Source organism: Melospiza melodia, chromosome 3 (genome assembly GCF_035770615.1).
Source record: "Melospiza melodia melodia isolate bMelMel2 chromosome 3, bMelMel2.pri, whole genome shotgun sequence".
Lineage (NCBI taxonomy): Eukaryota > Metazoa > Chordata > Aves > Passeriformes > Passerellidae > Melospiza > Melospiza melodia.
Genome location: NC_086196.1, coordinates 122,423,949 through 122,448,215, shown reverse-complemented (window position 1 = coordinate 122,448,215; position 24,267 = coordinate 122,423,949). Strand labels below are relative to the sequence as shown.

The window sequence follows — 24,267 nt, the reverse complement described above, 5'->3', positions numbered from 1 at the left end:
AATGCTGTTCATTTATTCAGAACAGTTTGTTTGCAAATTAATTTAATGATGATATTTTAAGCATTTTGTAGAGCATGCCTACTAGTACATAGGAGTATATCCACACATTTGTTCTTTCACCTCCTTATCTATTGCCTAAATCAAGTAGATAAGATATTATGAAAAAATATTGGGCAAATGGATAATTTTAAAAGAGTTAATATGGTTAATTAAAATCAGGCTTAAAATACCAATTTATTCAAAATTTATAATAATGTCTGAATTTTTTATCTAGTTTATTAACAAAACTGGAGGATTATCTTTTGGAGGAAGTGCGAACCACAACTGCATGTGCTGTTTGAGATACATTGCATGGTATTTGGATTTGTAAATAAATACAAATATAAAAGAAAGCTGACCAGAGTTGAATGTGGGTTGCAATGCATTATTGCTCAGTTGGTCAGGGCATTGTGCTAATAACAAATATCACCAAGGTTGTGGCTTCAATCCCCATATGGCCATTCACTTAAGAGTTGGGCTTGATGATCCTTGTGGACTCCTTTCAATTCAGAATATTATGAGATCTGTGATTCAGAGAATGTGGTATTTGGTCTTATAAACTGTGAACATGTAGAGGAATAGTGGCCACATTTTACAGTAGATTGATTAAAGGGACACCAAAGCAATCTTTTAAAAATATGCATAACTCAAATGGAATCCTATTTATTCTAGAGAGAATATGAACTCTCACCTTCTCACCGCACAGAAGTTTACTCCAGGGCCACTGCAATAACAGGCCAGCAGTAGCATAGGACAGGAAACTTTCATTGTGACTGAGAGCCCTGGCTACAAAACACAGTTGGCACGGTGCTGGATCGCTGTCAGAGTTGCCAGTGACATCTCAAAAGTTCAGTTTTATATGCCTGACAGAGATACATACACATACACACTCACACACATTTTTGAGATATCCAGATAATGTACTGTAGTGTACAAATCAATGCTACAGCAGTTGGAAACACTAATGAACACAGCAGCTGCTTCCTTAGGTACAGCTGGGGAATTAGCTGGTAAGAGCACTGCCCTCACAGACAGCCATGGCTGATGGGGGCAGCCCTACAGCAGCAATGCCACATTGCCTAGAGGTACCTCAGAAGGGCTGTGAAAAAGGGAGCAACAGATTAAAGGCAAAGAAGCAAATACAGAAACAAACACTTCGTGGTCCCTGCGGTGCTTGAAGGGTGTTTCATCAAGTATCAAAAGAGGAAGAAGTCCTAAAAGGGTGCTATGCCCTTACAAGCTGCCACTTCTGGTGGAACAAACCCTCCCACAAGACCTTCTTGTGCAACAGGAGTAATATTTATCCTGCTTCCCATGTTTCTGCCTAATCTCTCATTAATGACTGCAGTGGCCAAACAAACTCTTTCTTTCCATTTGAATACATTTCAAAGAGAGTAAAGTGTGTGATCTGACAGCAATTTTATCGTGTTTCAGTTTTCTGCAAAGGTTTGTATTCCCCTCTATTTTGTAGATTTCTTTATAATGGACATTTTTTGCTGAAAGTGTTTTTGTATTCATTCTATTTGCATTGTGGGAATAGCCAGCATGAAGTGTATTATTTCCATTGCTGGGAAAGGCAAGTCTTAGATCTGAGAGATGCAGAGCCTTACTATGATGCAGCTGTAGAAGTATGTTTTAATATGCATATAGCTGTATCAGATTTTAAGTAAAACTTCTTTAGAGTTACGATACAAATTAAGAATCTTTATAAAATTACATTTTAAAGAAAATTTAATTCTGCTCTGATATTCTTTTGTTGCCAATTCTTACCCTTCTATCTCAGTCCATCAATGTACCTGAAAGCTCCTGGCACTTGATGCAGGACCTGCTCTCCAAATCTCAGTTGCCCTATTATCCACTGCTTTGTCCTGTGCCCTCTTCCCCTTCCTCTACTTTATATTGTAAATACTTCAGGGGATGGAGCATCCTTTATTTATGTTTGTACAGTGCTATGTAAATATAAAGTGCCATAAGTATATGTTGGTTTTAAATATTTATATTCTACTCATAAAATTCAATGCAGTCAGCAAAATACTGAAGTAGAGGTTCAAAAATTCCCTAAATGCCTTTCTCACAAGCACCTCCAAAAGGACCTTTTTTATCTTTGACAAAGAGGTAGATGGAATAATTTAAATATTTAACAGATTTTTACTTTACAGGTTGCCATACTTTTCTATAAATAAATCATTTTTGAGAATAAAATATTAAGGTGTGCTTTGTTTATATGAAAGTACCTTTATATCTACTACATCTACACTCATCACTAGTATTGACATCCACAAATAGTGAATTCCACCTTTTTCTAAATCACTTATGATTTTTTAAAAATATATTTTTATTCCAAATTTTATATAATTTTTTATGTAGTTCTGACTCCTGGGAACATCTGATGCTTATGGTGAACAGGAATATAGTGCTGCCATTTTGAGTACTTCTGAAGGAATTTTTGTTTTGTCTCTACACTTCCTAGGCAACAAAATAAAAATGAACAATTTTACAGATAATTTCCCAAAAAGTTCACCATTGTTCAGTGATTTGTAATAAAGTACTAGATTCCCATTCTGTTCTAAATCAAATCAGAAATTTTCCACAGACTTTGAAGAGATGGGAGCTGGTATTGTAAAGCTCAACCACAAACAAAAAAAACCCTATATTTTGAGAAAACCTCTGCTGATTGAGGACCTAATTGAGAAAACCTTTGGACACTGAATGTGGGCTCTGGGAATCTGAAATCGCAACCTCAGTACATTTTGCCCAACATATGCTTAAACTTTTTAAAACCATTACTGATTTTGACATCCTAGTTCCTAAGGGGTCTAAAGTACTTCCTCTAAAAATACCAGAAATGTTCAGTCAAATCTCCTAATAGATTAACTATTATCTCATATTTTACTTCCACTAGGATATACCAAATAAACAACTTTATGCTTTCCTTATCTAAGCAGAGAATGCACATATACTCTGCTCTGAGGTTCAAGTGCCTTCAAAATATTCTGTAAGAATTAACCTTAAGCTTTTGCCATTTCATTGGCATCAATTCATCAGAGTATGAGGATGATCCTGTAGGAGGAGAACCAAACAAATTTTTAGGTCAAGCATGACAAGTATTTTTTGCATACAGGTAACTAATAGATCTGTTTGTTTTCTTCTTAGGGCACATTGAATCCCTACTGTGTGCTGTGGGATGATTCAAGAATGTAAGTGACAGATTTTTGCTTCTATTGCTACAGCTCAAATATTACAAAGTACCTAACAATATTTAAATAGTTGGTCAGTAAACGGGTTGATACAAGGACAGAGAAAGTGAACCTTTGACAGAGTGGAAGTACTGAATTCTCCATTCACTTGGTTTCCTTTATGCAGTTATAAAAACTGAAATATTGCAATATATCACCAGAAAGAGACTATTCACATAGTAATTTTATTTTGCTTTCTCAAGGTTAAAATTAGAATGGCTAAGGACTGTAGTTCCTTCATGGTAGTTGCTGAGCAACAGGCAAGTGGGTAAACGATGAGACAAATAATTAAGAAAGACTCCCATTTCTGTTACTGCAGGGGGAAATACAATTTTCAAGTGTGATCCCCACAGCAATCTTCATTTTAGTAGGCTCAAATTTTCATTTAAGTTCATTAACTAATAGCTGTATACTAAGCAGTGAAATCTTACTATTAGTCTTCTACATTTTTTAGTCGATAAAATTGTTTCCCTTCTATAGCAAAAAATAAATATCTCTTTCCCTTCTGTAGCAAAAAATATAATGTTGCTCTAAGAAAGCAAATTGGTAAAATCCAGTTGTGGTTTAAAATTGATCCCAAGCTTGTGCAGTTGTAATTTGCTGCGTTAATCTTTCACAGTAAATTTCCCATTAAGGTCAAGATGAACTTTGCATCAATGCAGATTAGGTGTTTCAAGAAGGATCCCTATATGGTTGCCAGGTTATTGTTTTTTAAAGGTGATGTTGTACTTCTTATCCAGGTATATTTTATATGTCTTATAATACAGACTTGTCTACAGTGTTAGAATTGCATGATTTTTGTGATTTTGTGAGTGTTTTTATCCTTGAGCTTGGATTTACACCAGCACACCGAGGGCTGAGAAACAGCATTATAGTACAGAAATGTGAAACTTTGGACATGATACTAGAAATCTTTCCAAATACAAGTAGTACCATGGTCTGTGCCTCTACAAAGAATCATAATTTGCCAGTAACATCACAGTATTTAATTTCCATTAAATCTGTGGAATGAAGTACATACTTCCTATTATGCATTATTAGGAGCACATAAAATGCAAAAGATTTGGACCACATTCTTTGTTTTCTCTTCACAGTATTTTGCTTATACATGAGTGATACAGTGCTTTGTTTATAATTTTTTATATGGGTTACTTTCAGTACTGTGTATTTAGAGCACATGCTCTGATTTCACTGTTCCAGTCCAGAATGTCAAAGGCACATTTGAGTATAATTAGACTGCTAAAAAAACCTCCAACACCATGCTGCATATTTAACAATGTGATTAAAATATTTTATTCAGGTATTTGGGAGGAATGTGTGAAGTAGTTGCAAACAAATGCATTTTGTACTTGCCACTTGTTTTGCATTTCTCTTAGTATTTTTTATGGAGAAGTTCAGTGCTACATATATGTACTGCTTTCAATATGATTTGGAATCTAGATTGAAAAGTAAACTTGTGAAACATCTAAAATTCACATAAAGCTTACATAAAATAGTCTGAGGTTTTGAGGGAGAAACGTGTGCTTTTGTGTTCTGAAGGATATCTTTTCTAGGCATATTATTTAATATTAGATATTGAATATGTTAGAAAATATGAAGACTGGGGGAATTCTTGGAGACTTTTCCATTTTTTTAAAGTGATTTGAACCCTGAAATTTTCCCAATAAGATGTGATGCAGCAAGGTCTGCACGGACACCAGTGTCACTTCTTTTGAAAATGTATGTGTGATATTTTTTGAGAATGTGACATTAGCTCTTATCAGAATGTGCAAGAGCAAGAGCAAACTTCTACTTTTTTCGTCCATCCCTTTGGAGAATATCTCTTAGCTTATTCAAAATACATTTTCGTCATTTTTATTATTTTGTTTCCTTTTTCATTTGGACCATTTTATTTGTATTGTATTTGGTTAGGAATATTTCAGAATTTGTACTTTGACACTGTGAGTTTTTAAATTATGAAAGCTCTATAATGCTGAGTCAATTTCGATCACTTATAAATCTAAACAAATAAATATGTAGAGGACTATACAACTAGTTAGGTGCTCATGATTATGTTGGGTTTTTGGTGGCTTGGTTTTCTTTTATTTTTCTACTTTTTCTAAGCTTCAGGAATTAGTTGTCTTCACCAGCAGGCAACTGGATTTGATGGATTAATAGCCTAATTCACATTGCAAATCCTAGAGAGCTGTGATGTACTCTTGTCCTTCCAAACGGGATAATTTTTGCATAACCAGGACTTGGCAAGCGTTTTGGAATAAACCCAACAAAAAGTAGTCTACTTTAGCTGAGGGTGCTTAACTAATCAATAGTCTGTCATGAGTCAGGTATTTTAAATTAAGTGGTTTTCAGATGAAAACTGTATTTGCTTTTATCATTGGTATCCAGCCAGCAGCAACCTCTAATGGGTTTTTCCACCTTTTTAGCCACTTCTCCCACACCTTTATCTGCATTGGAAATTCACATTTGGTAAATGATACTCCTTCCACTGATCTTGTCAGTTTAATACTTCTCCAGCAGCAAGGAAGGCTTTATCTACCTGGATTTGGACATGATTTCAGGAGATTGAATAATGATTACAGTTCTCTAACTTCCATCCTTGAAGAAAGTTCTGGATCTCTGAGATGTTTAATCACACCAGATCATCAAACTTATTCTACTGCCATTGATGTCTGTGACAATTTTGTCATCCTTACTTCAGTAAAAGTATTTTTCATCTGTTCTTTCTATGAGATTTGGTGATTCTTCCCTCTGATTATGTTTTATAAGAATGCCCATTTATCAAGCTGGCAGCCTTGTGCCCCTTCTGTAGGCATCTAGTCAAATGTGTGTGCAACATCCAGACAATGGAACTAAAGAACAAAATAATATGTCATGTATTAAAATCAATGCAATAATGCAACATTTTATTTCAGTTTATTATCCCAAAATATAGGGCACATCTCTCTGTGGTGATTGAAACCAGGCTTTTTTATGATTTCTGGTGCTTCCTTTGATATTTCCAGCTTCCCTACACAAAGCTGGTAGCACCAGTTGTATGTAAGTGGTGATTTTTCCCCCTCAGAAATGAGTGATAACTTCACCTACTCATTTCAGAAAATGTATTCAGATGTTGCCTTCAGTAAAATCTCAGGATCCTGAATGCTTCTCCATCTAGTTCATAGGAAAATTCTTGGACTATTTTTACTTAACACTCTTAAGGAGAAACAATTAAGTTTCTTAAACCAATCAATCAAAAAAAAATCAGAAACAGTTGTGTCTTTTCTCTTTGCATTACCTAGCATGAGCAAACAATCCCCACTGTCAGGAACTGTTTGTGATCCATTAGTTCAAGAGTCTCAGTCCACAAAGAGAAGGGAAAGGAGTTGGTCAGGTACTAGCACGACAGAAGTGATTTTAAAGATTTTAAGTTGGAACAAAACTTGAAAGCTTTTCTTTGTCCTTCCCAGCTTTCTGGAGAGAAAAACAAGAAAGGATAGGGAAACAGCAAAAACAGCCTCAGCCTACAGTTGGGTCACCTGTCCTGGCTGTGTCTCCTCCCAGCCTCCCAAACACTCCCAGCCTCCTCACCAGCATGGCAGCACAAAAAGCAGAGAACGCCTTGGCTCTGTGTAAGCCCTGCTCAGCAGTAACAAAAACATCTCTATATTATCAAGCCCGTGTTCAGCACAAATCCAAAACATTACTCCATAGTAGCCACTGTGAAGACAATCAATTCTACTCCAGTCAAAAGAAGCACAATGGATCTCTAGCATCTTGAAAGTTTGGCCTGACAAAATCAGTTATTTGTCTTAGAGGACCCAGCCCCTGGAATCTTGAATCAGGTGCAGAATTCAAAACACAGTAGGAGGCTGGAAAGGTGCCACAGTTCTGAATGTGAGAAGTACCTCCCTCACATGCAACCCTCAGCTATCACCGCTGCAGTGAGGGCAGGGAAGGTGGGGTAGATGTGTTGGGCCACAGAGTGGAAGGAATATCTCACATGGCAGTTTCTAGAGTCACCAACTGAGCAGCAAAGTAGTGCAGCTGGTGTTTGTTCTTTTAGAAATGTGTTGGACATAATGTGGGCACACGTGCTCTCCACAGGACAGAGTCAGTTGTTGCTGATGTTCTCCACATCTGTATGCAGTGCAGCACAACGTCTCACAGCCCTGGGTAAGGAAAGGGCTTTAGTATTCTGAAGCTCTCTCTGCCAGTTGCTGCAGAAGGGTGTTATAGCAGTATGGCAGTGTTTTATTTGACCATATGTGCGCTCATAATAGCTTGTGCCTGCTGACTATACAGTTGGAAGAAGTACAATGTAATTAGCTGAAATTTTTAATATTTCAAGAATTTTGACCTGGTTCAGTTTCAGATTAGGACAAGCGGTACATCTGCTCTATTTTTTTTCCATATTGCTATGCAAGTTTCCATGGGCAGGGGCTTAGATTTTCTACCCTTAAGCTATATGAAAGTATGAATACCCATATATGCAAAATGACAAAATGCATACATTTATATAACTTTTTGATTACACTCTAGACATATTTTAGCATCCTCCATTAAAGAGGGTTAAAAAAAGTGTACAATTACTTTTTTTTTAATTATCCCCTACGGCTTTTAATTTTTTTTTCTCCCGTTGTCCCTGGATACCAGTCTGAAGAAATAGTCCAATAAATGAGAATCTACCAGCTAATTTTCTGCAACTCAGCTTTTCAATGTAAACTTGTATGCACACCAACAAAAAACTTATGCATTTTGTTGCCTGGTGGTAAAATTTACAGGGAACACCGATCTGCTATGTCTCTCTCCTCTCCACTTTGATTTTTAAAACTAGCACCATGGACCACTAAAGGTTTAGGCTTTTTTTTTTTTTTTTTTTTGTCCTAGCCTTTAAACCTTTGAAAATAGGTTTGGCAACTCTTAATAACTTTTTTCAAAATGTGTCAAACTAATCATCAAATCATTAGAATATCCTAAGTCAGAATTTTCTTCTGAAAATATTAATAGTAGCCTTTCCCCTCTCCTTACTTTATGTTAGTTCACAGTCATATTGCTTTTGTCCCCAGAAAGATATTGAGGAAGTTGAATGACAGTAAGTATAGTTTGGCAGTACATGCCAGATAAAGCTTTGATTCTTCCACTGACTGCAGTCAGTCTTGTTGGTCCAGCTTTACAGTGAAACTTTACTCCTGGCACATTTTTCAAGGCAGAAAATTCTCTTTCTATGTTAATTTCTATGCTTATGTTCATTAATGAAGTTGAAAGATAAATGCCTCCTGGAACTCCTGTTTTTATGAAGAACTTTCCATACTGGAACCTGTGTAACAGCACCCTACACATTTTATTCCTGAGAGTCCTGCATAAAGACTTGGAACACTTCACAGAATCATGTTCTATTTCATTAAAACAGTATGAGATGAAAAACCTGATCCAAACTCCTTTGCAGACAACCAAAAGGCTTTGACTGATTTGAATCAGATCAGATCAAGTGGAGAACCATGCAAGCCATGTAAGACCTAAATTTAAAAACTTTTAAATTCACAAACTGTTAAGATTATGCTGTAATGTAGAAAATTAATTCTGAAATATTGCACAATATAAATGGAGTTTCTTTATGTCGAAAAAGAGTCAGACCAAAATTTTCTTTGCTTAAGTCACACAAAATGAATCATTATATATGGGAGGAATTTATAATTTAGTACTTTTTTTATAACACTGCTCTTCACCAACACCTACACGGCCATGAACAGAGCTTACATGGTGTACTGACTTATAACAAAAAAAAAGAAATCAAATTAATTCCTGATAATAAGTTCACTTTTTAATTCTTACAGGGTGATTAATCAACTCCATTTGTTGAGAATTCAATTGCTATTTATTGCTGTTATGTAAATGTAGACTTTTCACAAACTAAAAATAGTGTTTTCTTGTAATATCAGGCAATTTAAATTCTGGACTGTAACTAAAAAGAACCAGTGATTGTATCTTCATAATCAAATTTAGAAATTATAATTGGACTTTTGACAGATTTTTAGTGCATAATGAGGACAAAAGATAATTGAGCAGTTTGAATACACTTCACTACAGGAAAAAATCAGTCATATTTTGGTTTTGTATCTAGGTTTTCAGAAAAATTCATGTATCTTACTAAGTCAAATAAAATGCAATTGTTTTTTTCTTAATGAAACTTCACCAAGAAATGCAGAAAACACGATCTGGAGATCCTCCATGATGCTGGCCTTGGGCTGACTTGTAGAAGGAAACAATGTGTACCAAATAGTACAGCTTTCAAAAGTACAAAATAGCAAATTGAAACTGCAAAAGTTTAGCAACCTTTCTCATTTATGTCATGTACCTCTTAAAAGTTTTTACACCTGCAAATTTAAATGCAATTTAACACAGAAGTTCATACCATTCTCCCTGGTTTACATGTAGGGGAAACCAGAGCATGATGAAAGCAAAGCTGTTCATCCAAGTTCACTGATGGTAGAGTTCCAAATTCCTGAGTCCTATGTGACAATGTTCCCCACCTCTTCTCAAAGCCAATATCATTCTCCTGCCATGAAGCAGATCTCTGAAGTTTGAATAGTTTTATAATGATATTGCTCTTTCTTCCCCCCCCCCCCCCCCCCCATTCATTCTGATGATCTCAGGACTGTCGTCTGTTTTGGAGAATTTAGCTCTGTTTAGGCTACAGAAGTAATGCAGAAGCACTAAAGGTCCTTGTATTATACCATCATTAAATAAAAATAAAACCTGCTTATGCCACCAAAGACGTTGAATAATCTGGGGAATATTTGCTTATCCATGTGAGAAGAACTGTGCCCCTATTCCTTTGAAAATAGGGGTACAGATCATGTGCATGAAATTGCTTGGAAGTAAATCATATTATTTGTTACTTTTAAATTTATTTGCAGTCAGTACAAAAAAAAAAAACCAACAAAACAGAATTACAGCTGGTATAAATATAGGTAGTCGTAGTAATATGATAAGGAAAATATAATACAATATCATGCAATGTGGTTTTTAACACTTGCAGAGTGTAAGTTTGCTTGTCTTTACTTGAAAATGTGTATATCTAATTCTCCTGAATTACTAAGTAATCCCTCTGGTAAATCAAACATCATGTAATTCATTGAGTCTGGTCTGTCTTACTACAAGTGTTTTTTGGCAAAATGACCTTAAATAAATATTTGAAATTATGTTTTAAAAATTCGTCTTAGAGGTCATCTTCCAACTCTATCAGTTGTTTTTGAATTGTCAACATTGAAATTTTATCTCTGCCTGATAAAACCATAAAAACTACATCAAAACCAAACACATGTCCAGTGTAAATCTGCCATATGTTACCAATCTCTATCACAAATATACACGTTCTAATGCTGTATCAGCATCTCACCGACCTCTCACATGTCTTTACACAAAATTAATCTTTTGCTGAATCTCTGAGCCAAAGTTGAGTAAAATGAGCAGATTGAGTTAAATCTCTTCCTGGAGCAGTCACTAGAGGGAAGCAAAGAACTTCACGTGCCTGTTCATGACGTCAATCAGTGTGTATGTCCTCCCTGACAAAATCTGGTCAGTATTCAATCTAAAAATTTTAAAAAGGCTTATTTGGTTAAAAAAAAAAATCTTTCAAAAACAAAAATTTCCTGTGGGTTATTCCCAGAAGCCGTTGTTGTTTAAAATATAGAGTTGTTTTTGAGAGTCATGTTTTCAGAATTTGAATCTTGACAAGAAATTCAGTGTAGAGTGGATAAAAAAGACAGGTTTAAGATTTTCAGGCTTTGAGGCATCCCGATATTCAGGAAAATATATTGAAATATTAGTAAATTAGTAGCTATGCACTTGCATCATGTTACAAAATCTAAGATAAAATACCCTGTTTTCTTGATGTCTTTTTGTTGATTCTCCCTTAGTTATCCATGCTTCCATTCCATTTTTTTTTCCCCTTTGGTAAAGCTCATCCTGTATAAGCAATTCTTTGGCATATACCAGATAAACAGATCAAAAGAACATCAAATCATTAAATAAAACTACTTCACCATGTACTCTGTCTCAGCACAGAGAATGCATAACATGTGTATATATCAACTCATATTTATCTTACAATTTATGACAGATTATACATGGAGGACGTTTACCATAAACTATATTTTTACTGTAGTTAATTCAATCCAGTTCTACTTAGTGAGAATGCAACTCAACTTACCATTCTCTCCCATAAGCTAGGCTGGTTTAATTCCTTTAAAACAGAAACATTTGAGGGCAATGTTGCATTTGATAAAGTGGCCTTTGATTAAAGGAATATATCTGATATGAATTGGATTAGCCATAAAACTGAAATTACTAGAAACAAGGATAAAAATAATGTTTCTGGGTTTATCAGTTTGAATTCTAAATTATTTAAAGATTGCAGGGACAATATTTGTACAACTTATCTATTTGAATAGAAGATCTTTTATTAAGCTTAAGCTATGCAGGGTGGCCAGACCTTAATGAGAATAATACAAATGTATATCAGGATTTAAGTGAGTTTAAATGGAAGGTAATATGCTAGATGAAGAGCTCCAAGCAAAGCAATTTCACAGAAAAACCAAAATTGTTGTGTTGAATAGCTGCTAGATTATGGCTAAATAGATTTTTAGCTGAAAGCATGGTGTAGTTGTGATGGTTTTTTAATGTTGTCATCATCTTCCCTGATAATGTTGAGTGAGAGAAATTTCCTGTATAGCTAGTTAATGAAATGTAATATACATATACATTCAAGTGCATGTGCTGGAAATAACATTCTGCAATCGTGCTATTATTCAAAGTAATGGAGTACATAATATAATTCTAAATTTCACAGGCTGTAGTTATAATTCTTGATGCTACATGTTATACTAATGATGCAATTTCCAGTGGTTATCTTTTCTGTTCCATCTACCCATAACTATGGAAGCAAAGCAAAATATCTCTGCATGTGACAAAAACATGAATCAAAATGTCATCAAGTGACTGTCAGTTCATGACTTAACATGAATATGATCCCGATGTCAAGTTTACTAATAGATCCTTAGATGGCTCAGGCTTAAAAATGGATTTGGAAAATAGAACTAGAATCACACTGCAGGTATTGACACAAATCCAGGAGTCATTCTATCAACATGAATGGCAATAATTAAGGGATTTCATGTACTGACATGTAGAGCAATAGAGAACTAGAAAAATAATATCACTTCTTATAATGAATCTGATATATTTGTATGCTTAGCCTGTAAAGCGTTCATTATTTTGACCAGACTTAAAACCAAATCCTTTAGGTTTATAGTTAGTCACAATTTCAATTTTGATTGAAATATAGAGCTATTAAATGTCTTTTTTAAATGTTGGTGTGTACTTCTTTGATACCTGCTCAGTTTTAATCTTTATTCACAAAAATAAGATATGATTTTAATACATCAAAATAGCTTAAAAGGTAAATATATAAAGTATAAGATAATAACACAAACAAAAATGCTTAAAACAAAAAAGAATTATTTCCTTTGCACAATTTCTGATTATATTTAGCCAATATAGTGCCTTGCAGCTAGTAGAGAAATTCTTAAAAGAGAGCAAGAGTCAGCAGCATTCAGGAAGCAATCTAATCTCTTTTTAAGCAGTTTGTACTCTAAAAGTTGTAGCATGCACAGGAGAAAGTTGATAGTATCTTTTTCTATGCACACCACATCTTCAGCCCATTCTTCCCCTCTCTCCCACTTTTTCTTGTAAATGGACAGCCAAACATCTGATGGTTTAGGTACACAATTGTGTGTGCTTACACACATACTTCTTCATTCTGTGTACATGCAGAGATTAAAATCTTTGAGGAATAAAGCATGTAAAAATATTTACCACTACCCCCACAAGAAGTACAATTAAAAATATTAAACATCCATTTCTTTATTTTATTATACAGCAAAGCATGCTCTGTATACTGCAGTGTGTATTTATCTGATGTCAGGTTCTACATGCTCTCAATGTAATTCATATTGGGGAACATATACTGATCTTAAATTAGATAGCAAACACCTCTTGTATATTGCCTCTGCTTTGTTGCAAATGCAAGAGAAAAGCAATACTAAATCTACAAACCACTTGTTTTTCTCTCTTTGTTTATCTATCTATCTATCTATCTATCTATCTATCTATCTATCTATCTATCTATCTATCTATCTATCTCTTTGTCTATCATGTGTCTATCATTAATCTTTCTTTACTTAATTTGCCTGTACTGTTGACTGTTAGAATATGTTTTATTTTTGTTTTTTCATCTGAAGCAGTCTAATCTGCTTTTTTTTTGTAACTGATTTACACAAGAAAAATGTCATTAGACACGGCATTCTTTTCCTCTGAGGTTCTTCTAGTAGATAGAAAAATTTTTATCACAGTCAAGGAAATACATGGATTTCTAAATATATTGAGTCAGTGTTTCAGCCAAAATTAGAAAACAAGGTGCTCTTAGGTCCACAACCCTGTGACCTAGCCATCAGAATTGCCTTTCTTTAGTCTAGAATATGTCTAGCACTTGTGAAAGGACCCATGTGATTCTCACCTTCCTGCAAAAATAGAAACATCTCTTGTGTGTCATTTTAAGGAGCTATGAAAGACTAGTGTGTAGATGCACAGCTATCTAAGAATGATGATAGAAGATGAAATCCCAGACAAAGACCATCTTAATCTCTGCAAAACATGGAAGTTGCTTTTTCAGACAATTGTGGGGAAGAGCCAGGGAGAACTGGGAGTGAGGTGAGAAGACATTTGCTGACACATTCTGCTGTGAAAGGAGTTTCTGTAGATGCTGGGCATTCTATTTTAGAGATACCCTTCTGTTACAACCTCTCCATGCCATAGCCAGCTCAAACTATTATCCAAATGTCATTTTATACCCTATACAACTAATGCTCCTTTTGGTTTGACTAGACCTTTACAGTTTACTTTGATTAATCCAATTGTTTCTGAGAAAATAAATATCACAAAACCAAGGAAAACCCAGGTCAATGTTCTGAGGAAGTGAATAATTTTTTTTGGTATTGTTTGTATTTGATTTTGAAGTGTAGGTCATCAGTGATCAACTTTAAAGCTGATGTTTTTAATAATTTCTCTTCTAGATTTTTTTTCTGTTTAGTTTTGTAGAAGAGAAGGTATTTTTTGACATGTTAATGTGTTTGAATAGGCCTTAAATTTAAGGGTTAATATTAAAGCCTCAATTTAGATACCCTAATACAAGCATGTAGAACAATTTCAGTATATATATTTCAATTTCAGAAGATAAGAGAAAATACACCTTCAAAGCAGGGGAAGGCACTGGAAGACATCTTTAGTAGTAGTTTAGTAGTACTTCTTTAGTAGGAAATTTAATCAATTACTAACAGCAGAATCAACAACATAATTGAGAAAACACTCAGATGTTTGCAGCTGCAAGTGCCACTGTCATGGGGTACCATATTCAGGTAAAGTGTCCTCAAGGCCCTATAGACTGTACTGGCAAGATGTCCTTTGACTAATGGAAACTTAAAAATTTTACATACCTATAGGTACTTATATTTAGAAGTTTCTATACCAGACTGAATTCTGCACTATATATAAATTTCTACCTCAGCATATGGATTTTTAAATTATGTCCTTGGGGTAAACACATACTTAACCAAGAGATATGGATAATCTTTTCTAAAATAACCATGGTCAAAGTCTTTGTGGAGTACTAAGGATTCTCACAGCTTTTTCTTTCCGGGAGACAGCCGTAACCATCAGACTACAAATAATGGTCTCATAAGCTGTATAAAAATAATAAGCATAATTTAAAATACAGTATATATGCTGTTGACATTGAACTCACAAAACTAGGTAGAAGAAAGAGGTTCAGAAATAAATTAACATGGTGTGCCATTAGTTTTGAGAGATACACATTTTCCAACTTTGTAAATTCATTGTTAAGGACATAGTGACAACCAGTAACTTAATGAAGGAAACGTCCTCCAAAGGCAACCTAGAAAATAGCTGTATCGTGTCAGAGGACAGGCAATACATTGGGTAAAGTTAATACTGGAAATATGAAATGAATTTGATAGGCATTTTTGAATAAAATAAAAGGAGAAATGAGTCCTCATAAGGAATAAGACATGCTCTGAAACATAATGTCTAATTTCTAACACATAGCTTGTAATGAGAATCAGGATGTAACAAATTTGCCTTCTCTCCACACTTGGGTAAGATACTAAAAAATGTATATTTGTGATCCTACAAGGTTGATTATATTCCCATAGCATTTTTGGGGCATTTTCTGCCCTGTTTACAAACCTATTTATGAAGTGAAAGAACTTTAGTGTATTATCAGCCTTCCATCATGTTATCACAGTTAACAAGCAGACATTACAATGAAGTTAAGTGGTATACAGTCAATCCATTATCATTATAACAGCTTTTAAGTAAAATGGTCTGATATTCACCATAATCTTGCATAACTTTTTGAATGCCACAATTGATAATGAACAAATTATTATATTACTGAAGTGAGAACAAGTCTAGGATTTCATATATGTGACAATACTTTGGTGGGGATTTTTTCTTTTTTTTTTTTTTTTTTTTTGTTTGCTTGTTTGTTTTTTTGAACTGCAACACAACATTTTGTGTGTTTTTAGGTAGTTTTTCAGATTTTTTTTTTTTTTAGATTTTAATTCCTGTCACAGTATACCATTAATGACTTTATACAGGCAAAGATTCACTGATTCACTCAGGCAAACATTTCTGGCTATATGGTTCCTCTGTTGTATTTTTTAAACAGTGAGATGGTCTGACTTTCGTGAAGCAGGAAACCTAGTCTGATTCTGCATTGTGACACAAATTAAGAATACAAATTTCCCATTACTTTTTTAATACCAGTTATAGCTCAATGGTTTTGATTGCCTCTCAGATCATTTCCTAGAGGCCAAAACCTGAGAAATAATCTTGTTAACCTTTCTTAATTAAAGCGTACTCTAAAACATAAAAGCTGTAGCTGAATGGCTGACATCACACTCCTCTTTCCCCTATCCACTGATATGGTGCTGTTATTTTGTCATGTGAATTGAAATCAATTTTATAAGACAGCACTCACACTTACAAGTAGAACCCATTTAGGTGCAAACATCCTGGTTGCAGGGATTACCTATGTCAGCAAACAGGACTACATAGCAAGAAAACTAATTAACAATGAAACATGACCAGATGCATTATAAAAAGCCTTTAATGAATTGTGTCTTATAAATATGACAAAACTGGTTTTCTCTACCATGCACTGAGTAATTGCTATCATATTTGGAATTTGCTTGCTCTCAGTTCTCACTTAAACTTCATATTTTAGTCTCTTCTTCAGTATGCTGTACAGGACATCAATTCTGATCATCATTAAATCACTTTTTTATTACATTTTATGCATTCTTTCCAGAAGGATGTGTAAAAATAATGAAATTTTAGTCTGAGGGATATTTTGCCCTTTACAATAATGTAATCAGTGAAACGTGTGGAAACTCCCAGGCAGTTACTTGAGTAGTAAAAGACAATGAATATCATAGGGATCATATTTCTTTCCAGAGGGAAAAAAGTTCTGGTTAACAAATAATTCAATATTTACTTATTTTTCTCTTGTGCATGCAATCAGGTAACTTAGAAATATCTATCTAAAGTTATTTTTACTTTAGCCTATGTGCTTTTTTTCCTCAATCTTCTGGAATTCTGACATATAAAGTCATCTTTTAGTCCTGCAGATAATGTTCCTTGTGTTTTCAACTTGCTCTCTAACTGGGTGAAAATGTTAAAACTTTTTACAAGTACTATGTCACTGACACTTGCATTTTTTTTCCATGAACTATGAGACGAGCAGATTGGCCTCTACTGCTAATTTTTAGTGAAAAAATGTAAACCAAAACCACAATATAGGAGAATGCTATATAACAGACATTCCAGTTAGTTATGTAAGTAGGTTCATTACCTTCAGTCTATGTGAGTTTAGTTTGATATCTGCACATTAAATGAGCTTGTCTGTCAAATTATTGGCACTGATTGTCTGCCTAAATTTAAGCTCCTGCTTTGTTGAACTGAGAGTTCTTTTATCATTTATCTGCTGAAAGAAAACTTCAATAGGTTGTTAAAGGCCACAGTACAACTGTAGCTAAATTTTAAAAGAAAGAAAATAGAACGTTTAATACGAAGTGTACTCCTGTGTTAAAAAGGATTTCTCAGGTAAGAACAGAGAACAGTGATGCCATCCAAAAGTTTAGTAGTTTAAGTAGACATGAGTAGACCCAGTTTATAAAGAGATAGATTAATTTTTGTTTTTATTATAACTGAGATATGCTTATACAGGAAAAAATAATTTGCAGTAGTCTTACTGACCATCTGACCATTGAAGTCTTCATCTTCTGTTTTAATTGTACACTTCCTTCCTCAATAAAACTCCAGGCAAGACATCTAGATGCCCTTGAACAAAATTCAAATTCATCAATACATACAGGAAAGAATTTAATACACTGTAACCTTTTGTCCAAATAAGGGCAAAAGAAATACTACACTTTTCTTGAAAGTGCAATCAGAATGGCATTATGAAGTGTCATATTTTCTCTCAGTGACTTTCATTTACCTTTGGATGGGTTTATGACTAAAAACAAACAAACAAACGACAAACAGCCAGTTTTCACTATAAAACCTCAGTCAGAGAGCTGAAAGTCCAGGGTGTCTTTTCTGCCAATCAATAATTCTTCCCATTGGAGTGAATTCACAGAATTGGTAAAGATGCACCAGAGCTGCACACCACAAGATGATTGCTCATGTTCTGAAGCTGCACATTTTCTTTAGTTCACTCTCCCCAGCTGTAAGAAGTCTCTGTTGGTAAAAGAGGTACTGCTGCTGCTTGGATGATACTGGTATGCTAGCCCTTGTCAGTGCCATTTAAAAAGGAAAATAATTTCCAAATGAAATTTACAAATGAAAAATCTTAAGCCCAGATGTGCTTGTTTAACTTCAACAGTGGTGAAACAGTAAGAATTCAGAGGTAGATATTGAACCCACGACTTCTGAGTCCATGTGAACTCTCAGGGGTTCTGTAGGGTCAAATGTACATAAGTCCCTGAAGCAGGATTCCCAAACTTCCCAGAGAAGAGACATCATCATTTGGTTAGTATAGTCTGCCTATTTGTCATTTTCTGGCCCTATGAATAATATGTTTATGTATTATATATATGCAGACTGCAGCGCAGTGCAACAGGTTGTAAAAAGAGGGATCTTCAATCCAGAATTTCCAGACCTGAGTTAAGATGCTTGTGAACTCCTGCTATCTGATGAAGACCTAATATTCAGGGCTCCCCTTTTTGAAGTAAAAGGTGTTTGGGACAACTGCTCGTATCTTTCTGGCAGCTTTATTTAAAAGGAAATGAGCCAGTTATCTGTATGATGCTGTTATCTGTGAATAGAAAGTGGTTTCAGGTATCAATCTCTGTAGGCATTAACTAAGTGGAATTCTTAACATTTCACTTGGCAGTTTTTCTATTGATTCATTTATCTGTGTTTTATTCAAAGCTGCTGAAAATTCTGTCCTCAAGCAGCTAACTCTACCTATTCACTATTAAAAGAAACTTAAACACCTAACTCTCAGGTTAGTAAATTTTATTTTCAGTGCCATGATTACCAAGTTATTTAAACACACGGCTCTTTAACGCCTACCCCACAGCAACAATTTCACTGGGCTAGAATCAGTCCACATCTGATGCAAACTGAGCATTTTCCTCCGAGGCATTTGGTGCCTTCTAAAAATTGGATTAAACTCAAAGAGATTCTGATGTTTTAGTTCATGTAAGAAATTATTTTCATATGTGACTTTCCGATTTCACAGTTTCTCTTGAGACTCACATCTCACCAAAGTATTAGATTAAGACTGACATATCCTTATCTGAAATCTACAATGTTCAAGATCATCTCTACGCTTGCACAATTGAAGTTGTCTTCAACGTGGGATTAGAAATTTTGGTATGCTTTGTTGCAAATTAAACTAGAAGTATTTAAGTCTTCCATCATATATCCTCAAACCTTCTGGATTCTCCCATATGTGTACAGAGAGATGCAAACTTCCAGAGGAAATTTTTTGGTGTATATATTCTGTTGCTTTCCTATTCTGTGTGGTTTTGAAAGTAAGGAGGAAAACCCTCCCTTTGGGAAGGGAAAATACTAAAACCAAGATGACTATAGTGGTGTCTAGTTTGGAAGATTTTTTTTCAGTTTTTAGCCTTAGTTGTGTGCATAAAAACAGCAACAAGTATATGTGACTAATGGCAACATTTCAATGTTGGACTTGTGATGAACTGCAAAATAGCACTTACCAAGAAGCATCCCACATTTTGCTATTTCTAGTTTCCTTGATTTTCCCATCCAGTGATCTGTAACATTGATCACAATATTTCGAGTATCACTACAGATGCCAGCTATCTCCCAAGACGTCTAGATGCAAAGGGAAAAATAATAATTATAAACTTTTTCTACACCTTGTCATTGCAGTCTACTGCAATGTGGAGTCGATAAATTCTACAGTACCTTCAGTTGCTGGTTTGGATACTGGTAGCTGCCTGGTTGTGATAGAAACAGCTCAGCACAGGCAGGAGAGTTTTCTCTGATTCTGTAAACCAAAGTTATTTTGGGAGCCATTTTTTCCTGAGAAAAATCACTGCTATAGTATGGCAAAGGAACACTCTTAGACTAAAATAAAAATAAATTTGCTTTTTGGGGCCATAGTAATTTCTTAACTATACCTGCTTATGGCATAAGATTAAGACTATGATATGTGAATAATATTACGTACACATTTCAAGAAATTGATTTCATTCACTATTTAACACTGAAAGAACAGCAACTTTTACCTTGCTAAGTACTGGTTAAATAACTTACTGTTTGCTTACGTGTGCACACACTTTGCACTCGTGTTGGATATTTGGTATCTGTCTGCTTGGGCTTTTTCTTTTGTTTTGGAGTGAAGTCTCCCAGTCAGAAAGTCAGTGGCCCTAGTTAGTGTTTAAATGCAGGAATGAGACTTGCCAAAGGAAGAATCTGACTGCAGATGCTGCATGTGGACAATGAAATTGCCTGCCTTCCTTTAGTCTTTGATCCAGAGCAGCAGAAATGGAAGCAGTTTATAGAAAGTTGATGTGAATTAGGACCCAAAAGTTAGAAATTTATCATACCATAAGATTTTTCTCTGTCCTCCGCATAAAATCCGTGGAAATGTTGAGCAAATATTTTACAGAGTATCAACAGTGACTTCACAGGGAAATTTGGAAGTTTAAAAAAAGTTACTTTAATATTGGAGTTTATTTCTATGTTCACATTGTGGGCATTCAAAAAAATCTCTGAAGTAACCCTTAGGTGGAATTGGACAGATGAGGTTTTATAGAGAGAGACTTTCAGGCAGGAAAACATTGAAAACTTCTTGAGTCAGCAGTTCTGTAAGAAGTAATCTGTTAAAAGTCCATTGCTAGTAATGAATATACTTTTGCTTTTCCTGATCAGCAAAAGTTCCTTTAAGCATTTTTTTCCTGATATTTCAATTCATGTTGCATTTCTTAAATCTTCCAGTATAATTTCAAAAAAAATATGTTATCGCTCTGCTATAAAATACATTCAGATCTCCTTATTTTTCTACATGCATATTTCAGCCTGCAATACTCCAACAATTTTTATAATTTAATTTCGCAGTTTGACTGAAATTCATAACCTATTAAAAAATGAAGCTAGACATATATAAAATGAGCATTGCCATAGGCCACTTATTTCCTCTATATTGTATATGAATAGACTAAATCTGGTTCATTCATTAGAAATATACAATGGTTGTGCCACCATATAGTCTAATAGATTATGAAAATTATAATTCTTATCTCTTTGCTCATACATTCAAGGAAAGATGAGAAAAATCCAAGCAAAGACTGACATTCAAATAGCTACATGTAATTTTCTTTTTCTGTGTAAAGTTCATATTTCTCACTTTCTTAACTTTTCTGTAGCAATTTTTTAACTTACATCTATATTCACTCACAGAATATGGATACTTATTTTATTCTCTGTCTTTTTTTTTTGTAATGCTGTGAGAATTCAAATAGTTGAACAATGTTTCTGATCTAGTTTAAGCATGTGTTAATGTAAACCAGACAGTGCTAAACATCAGTGCCCTGATGCTCAGAACAAATATTCTCTGGTTCCTATTATTAAAGAGTTATTTGAATTCTGCAGTGTTCCAGAAGCTACAATAAACTCTGTCCATTTATTATATGAGAAAAGTATATTATTCTTCTATCAAGTTTTCCTGTTGAAAAACAATATATTTAAGATTAATGTCACTTCCTCTGAAATATATAAATACCTAAAAAAATATACTCTTCCCTTTTTCAAGGCTACATCATGTCTTTTTATTATGGTCACCACAATGAAAACATTTGGCTAAAAGTTTCATATAGTTCTGAGTGATTCCAATAGCTGAATATATTCTCCAAACTATGACTTTTTGGGGTTGTCAATCATACTGCAATGTCTTTTCTTTTCCTACTATTATGCCATATGGAAACTTAGTATAGAAATTGAAAATGACCAGGCAAAATACTTCATCATGCTGGTGGGCTTGGAGTTTGTTATTGAGAGAGAGCATTGCAGGAAGAGAGCCAACTGCAGAAATGTCACTGTAACTTACAAGATGTTGAGTAGACCTATAACATAAAGTCAGAAAGTGCATAATTCCCAACTCTGAAGGGTAAAGTTAAATAAATAAATCTATTTCTATAAATGATGGAATTTCTAAGGTACCCAGTACATATTTTTGAGTCAAGGAATGTTCTCCATTTATTAATGCAGAAATTATTAAGTCAGATCTCTATGTAACCATAGTATCATTTTTCTCCTAATATTTTATTCCATTTCCACTCAGCCATACGCCCCAAATGCCAAACCCTCAGATATAAAGATGAGATGTAAATCTATTACATAACAGGAGGGTGAAAGAAATGGATGGAAGCCTTTAATGTGAGGTACTCTGAAAAATTTTCAGCTCTCCATGCTTCATAGACCATTATCTAGGCTGTTACTTCCAAAGTGAAAATTGTTAGCAGATAAACGCAAAGAAGTTGGATTACTCTAAAGTTTTCGTCTCCTCTTTTTTTTTTCTTATTAATTTTAGTTCTAAGTTTGTTTACAAAAGTACTAAAAGCACTTGACTTAGGAAATATTTATTTGAACATCAGTAAGTTGTGACTTCATCTACATTGTAGAAAGCCTGTACATTAAATGTGTTGGGAAAGTCAAATAATATCTCCATGTAGACCATCCCTTCTCCATTACGACCTAAGTGCATTTAAAGCAATTTCCAAACACACAGGCATTTTTTCTCTACCTAGCAGGCAAGTAAAGGCAGAATCCAAATTTGTTTGCTTGTATCATATGCTGTAACACTTTTAATTGAACAGCAGACCTTTATACTCCTGCCTCCTTCCCCCAAAACCTCTCGATGTGTACAAATCCACATGCAGTACATGAGTGAAAATTCATGACCCAAAGGCAATAATTCAAAATTTGTCTCTTCTAGCTCTTGTGAAAACATCCAGTATTGTGGCTATCTCCTCTGGTGGATGTTCTGTACTTACAATAGTGCCTCTGGCACAGAATTACTCAGTCAGTATTGTTCTTCATTTGTGCCACTTTCTTTTCACTTACCCTTTGAATTTTACAAGTACATACAATACCTTGTAATTAAATATACACCTATTCCAAAGTGAAGTCAAAGAAATTTTTTCACTGGGACAAATATTCAGCTTTCACTTTTTATTTTCTTCATATACTTTTATGGAAATATGCATACCACACCTTCAGGTGTTAGAACAGTCCTAAAATTAAATTATAACATGTATATTTCTGTTGCAAGGGTGCCAGTGAAATGAGTTTTTAATAATTTTGAATCTAGATGTTTTGAGTCTCTTTACTAGTGGACCTTCTCTGTGATAAATTATTTTTAAACTGTACAATATTTCTTCCTAAATTTAATTTCAAATGTAAGAAATTTCACCACACTTAAAACTTTATTTATTGTTTTAAATGTTTGCAGAGGATAAAACAACTTTTCACCTTATCCATGTTAAGGTGAAACTTCAAGATGGACTGATTTGGATTTTAAGGTAGCATAATCCATAATAGCATAATCCAGTTTACTTTCGGTTAACTATTCTTCAGAAATAATGATACATCTTTGAACCACCTAACATTTGTTTTACTGCAGTAAGTTGCTAACAAGTTTCCTTTGTACATGGTTCATTAATTCAATTTTTTTTCATCTTTGAAGAAATTAAACCCAGAAAAGAATTAACATGTACTACAGTTGTCTTTACAAAATAATGCAAGAGAGAGTGTAAATTCAAAGTACCACTGAGAGTCTAATTGCAGCACTGTCGTGGTGTTTGCTCACTGTGTGTCTAGCAGGATTGGACAGGGCTTCCTGGATCACTGCAAGCAGCTTTGGCAGGCAATCACATGGTAAGGTTTGGTTATAAAATCTCTATCACAAAACCTGTTGGACTGTGACTTGTCTATGTGCCAGTGTTACCCAGGTTAAACCAGTCTTTTCCATCATTATTCTTCTGGTGAATATACCTGCTGTTCTCAAATATCTCTCAGCCTTTCTTTTGCAAGATTTAACAAATTCTTTCAGAATAGATAGGGCAGAGAAAATCGAGTAACCCTTTCTGCACAGCACTTTCAATCTGAATTCATGTTCTTGAGCATGAGTGACAAAAGTAGGGCGCATGGATTCAATATTGCACTTTAATGATGTGGAGGAGGGCAAAGAATTAAGTGGTAATCTATCTGAGTCAAAATTGATTTGGAAAAAGCTGGTAAAGGATCTTCTAATGAAATAGAATTAGATATGCTTCTTAAATACAAATGTCAGATTTGACCTTTGATGAGGCTATTTTAAAGTTAGCAGGGAGATAAA

General features: G+C 34.5%; 1 protein-coding gene across 12 annotated transcripts in view; it reads left to right on the top strand.

Annotated features, from left to right (window-relative positions):
- Nucleotides 1–24,267, top strand: part of ADGRB3 (adhesion G protein-coupled receptor B3) — a 445,420-nt gene that overhangs the window by 268,616 nt on the left and 152,537 nt on the right. For all 12 annotated transcript variants that reach the window (XM_063152986.1, XM_063152987.1, XM_063152982.1 and 9 more), the window contains one exon: nt 3,193–3,236. In XM_063152986.1, coding sequence (XP_063009056.1) covers nt 3,193–3,236 — 44 coding nt within the window. The remainder of the gene's footprint in view (nt 1–3,192; nt 3,237–24,267) is intronic.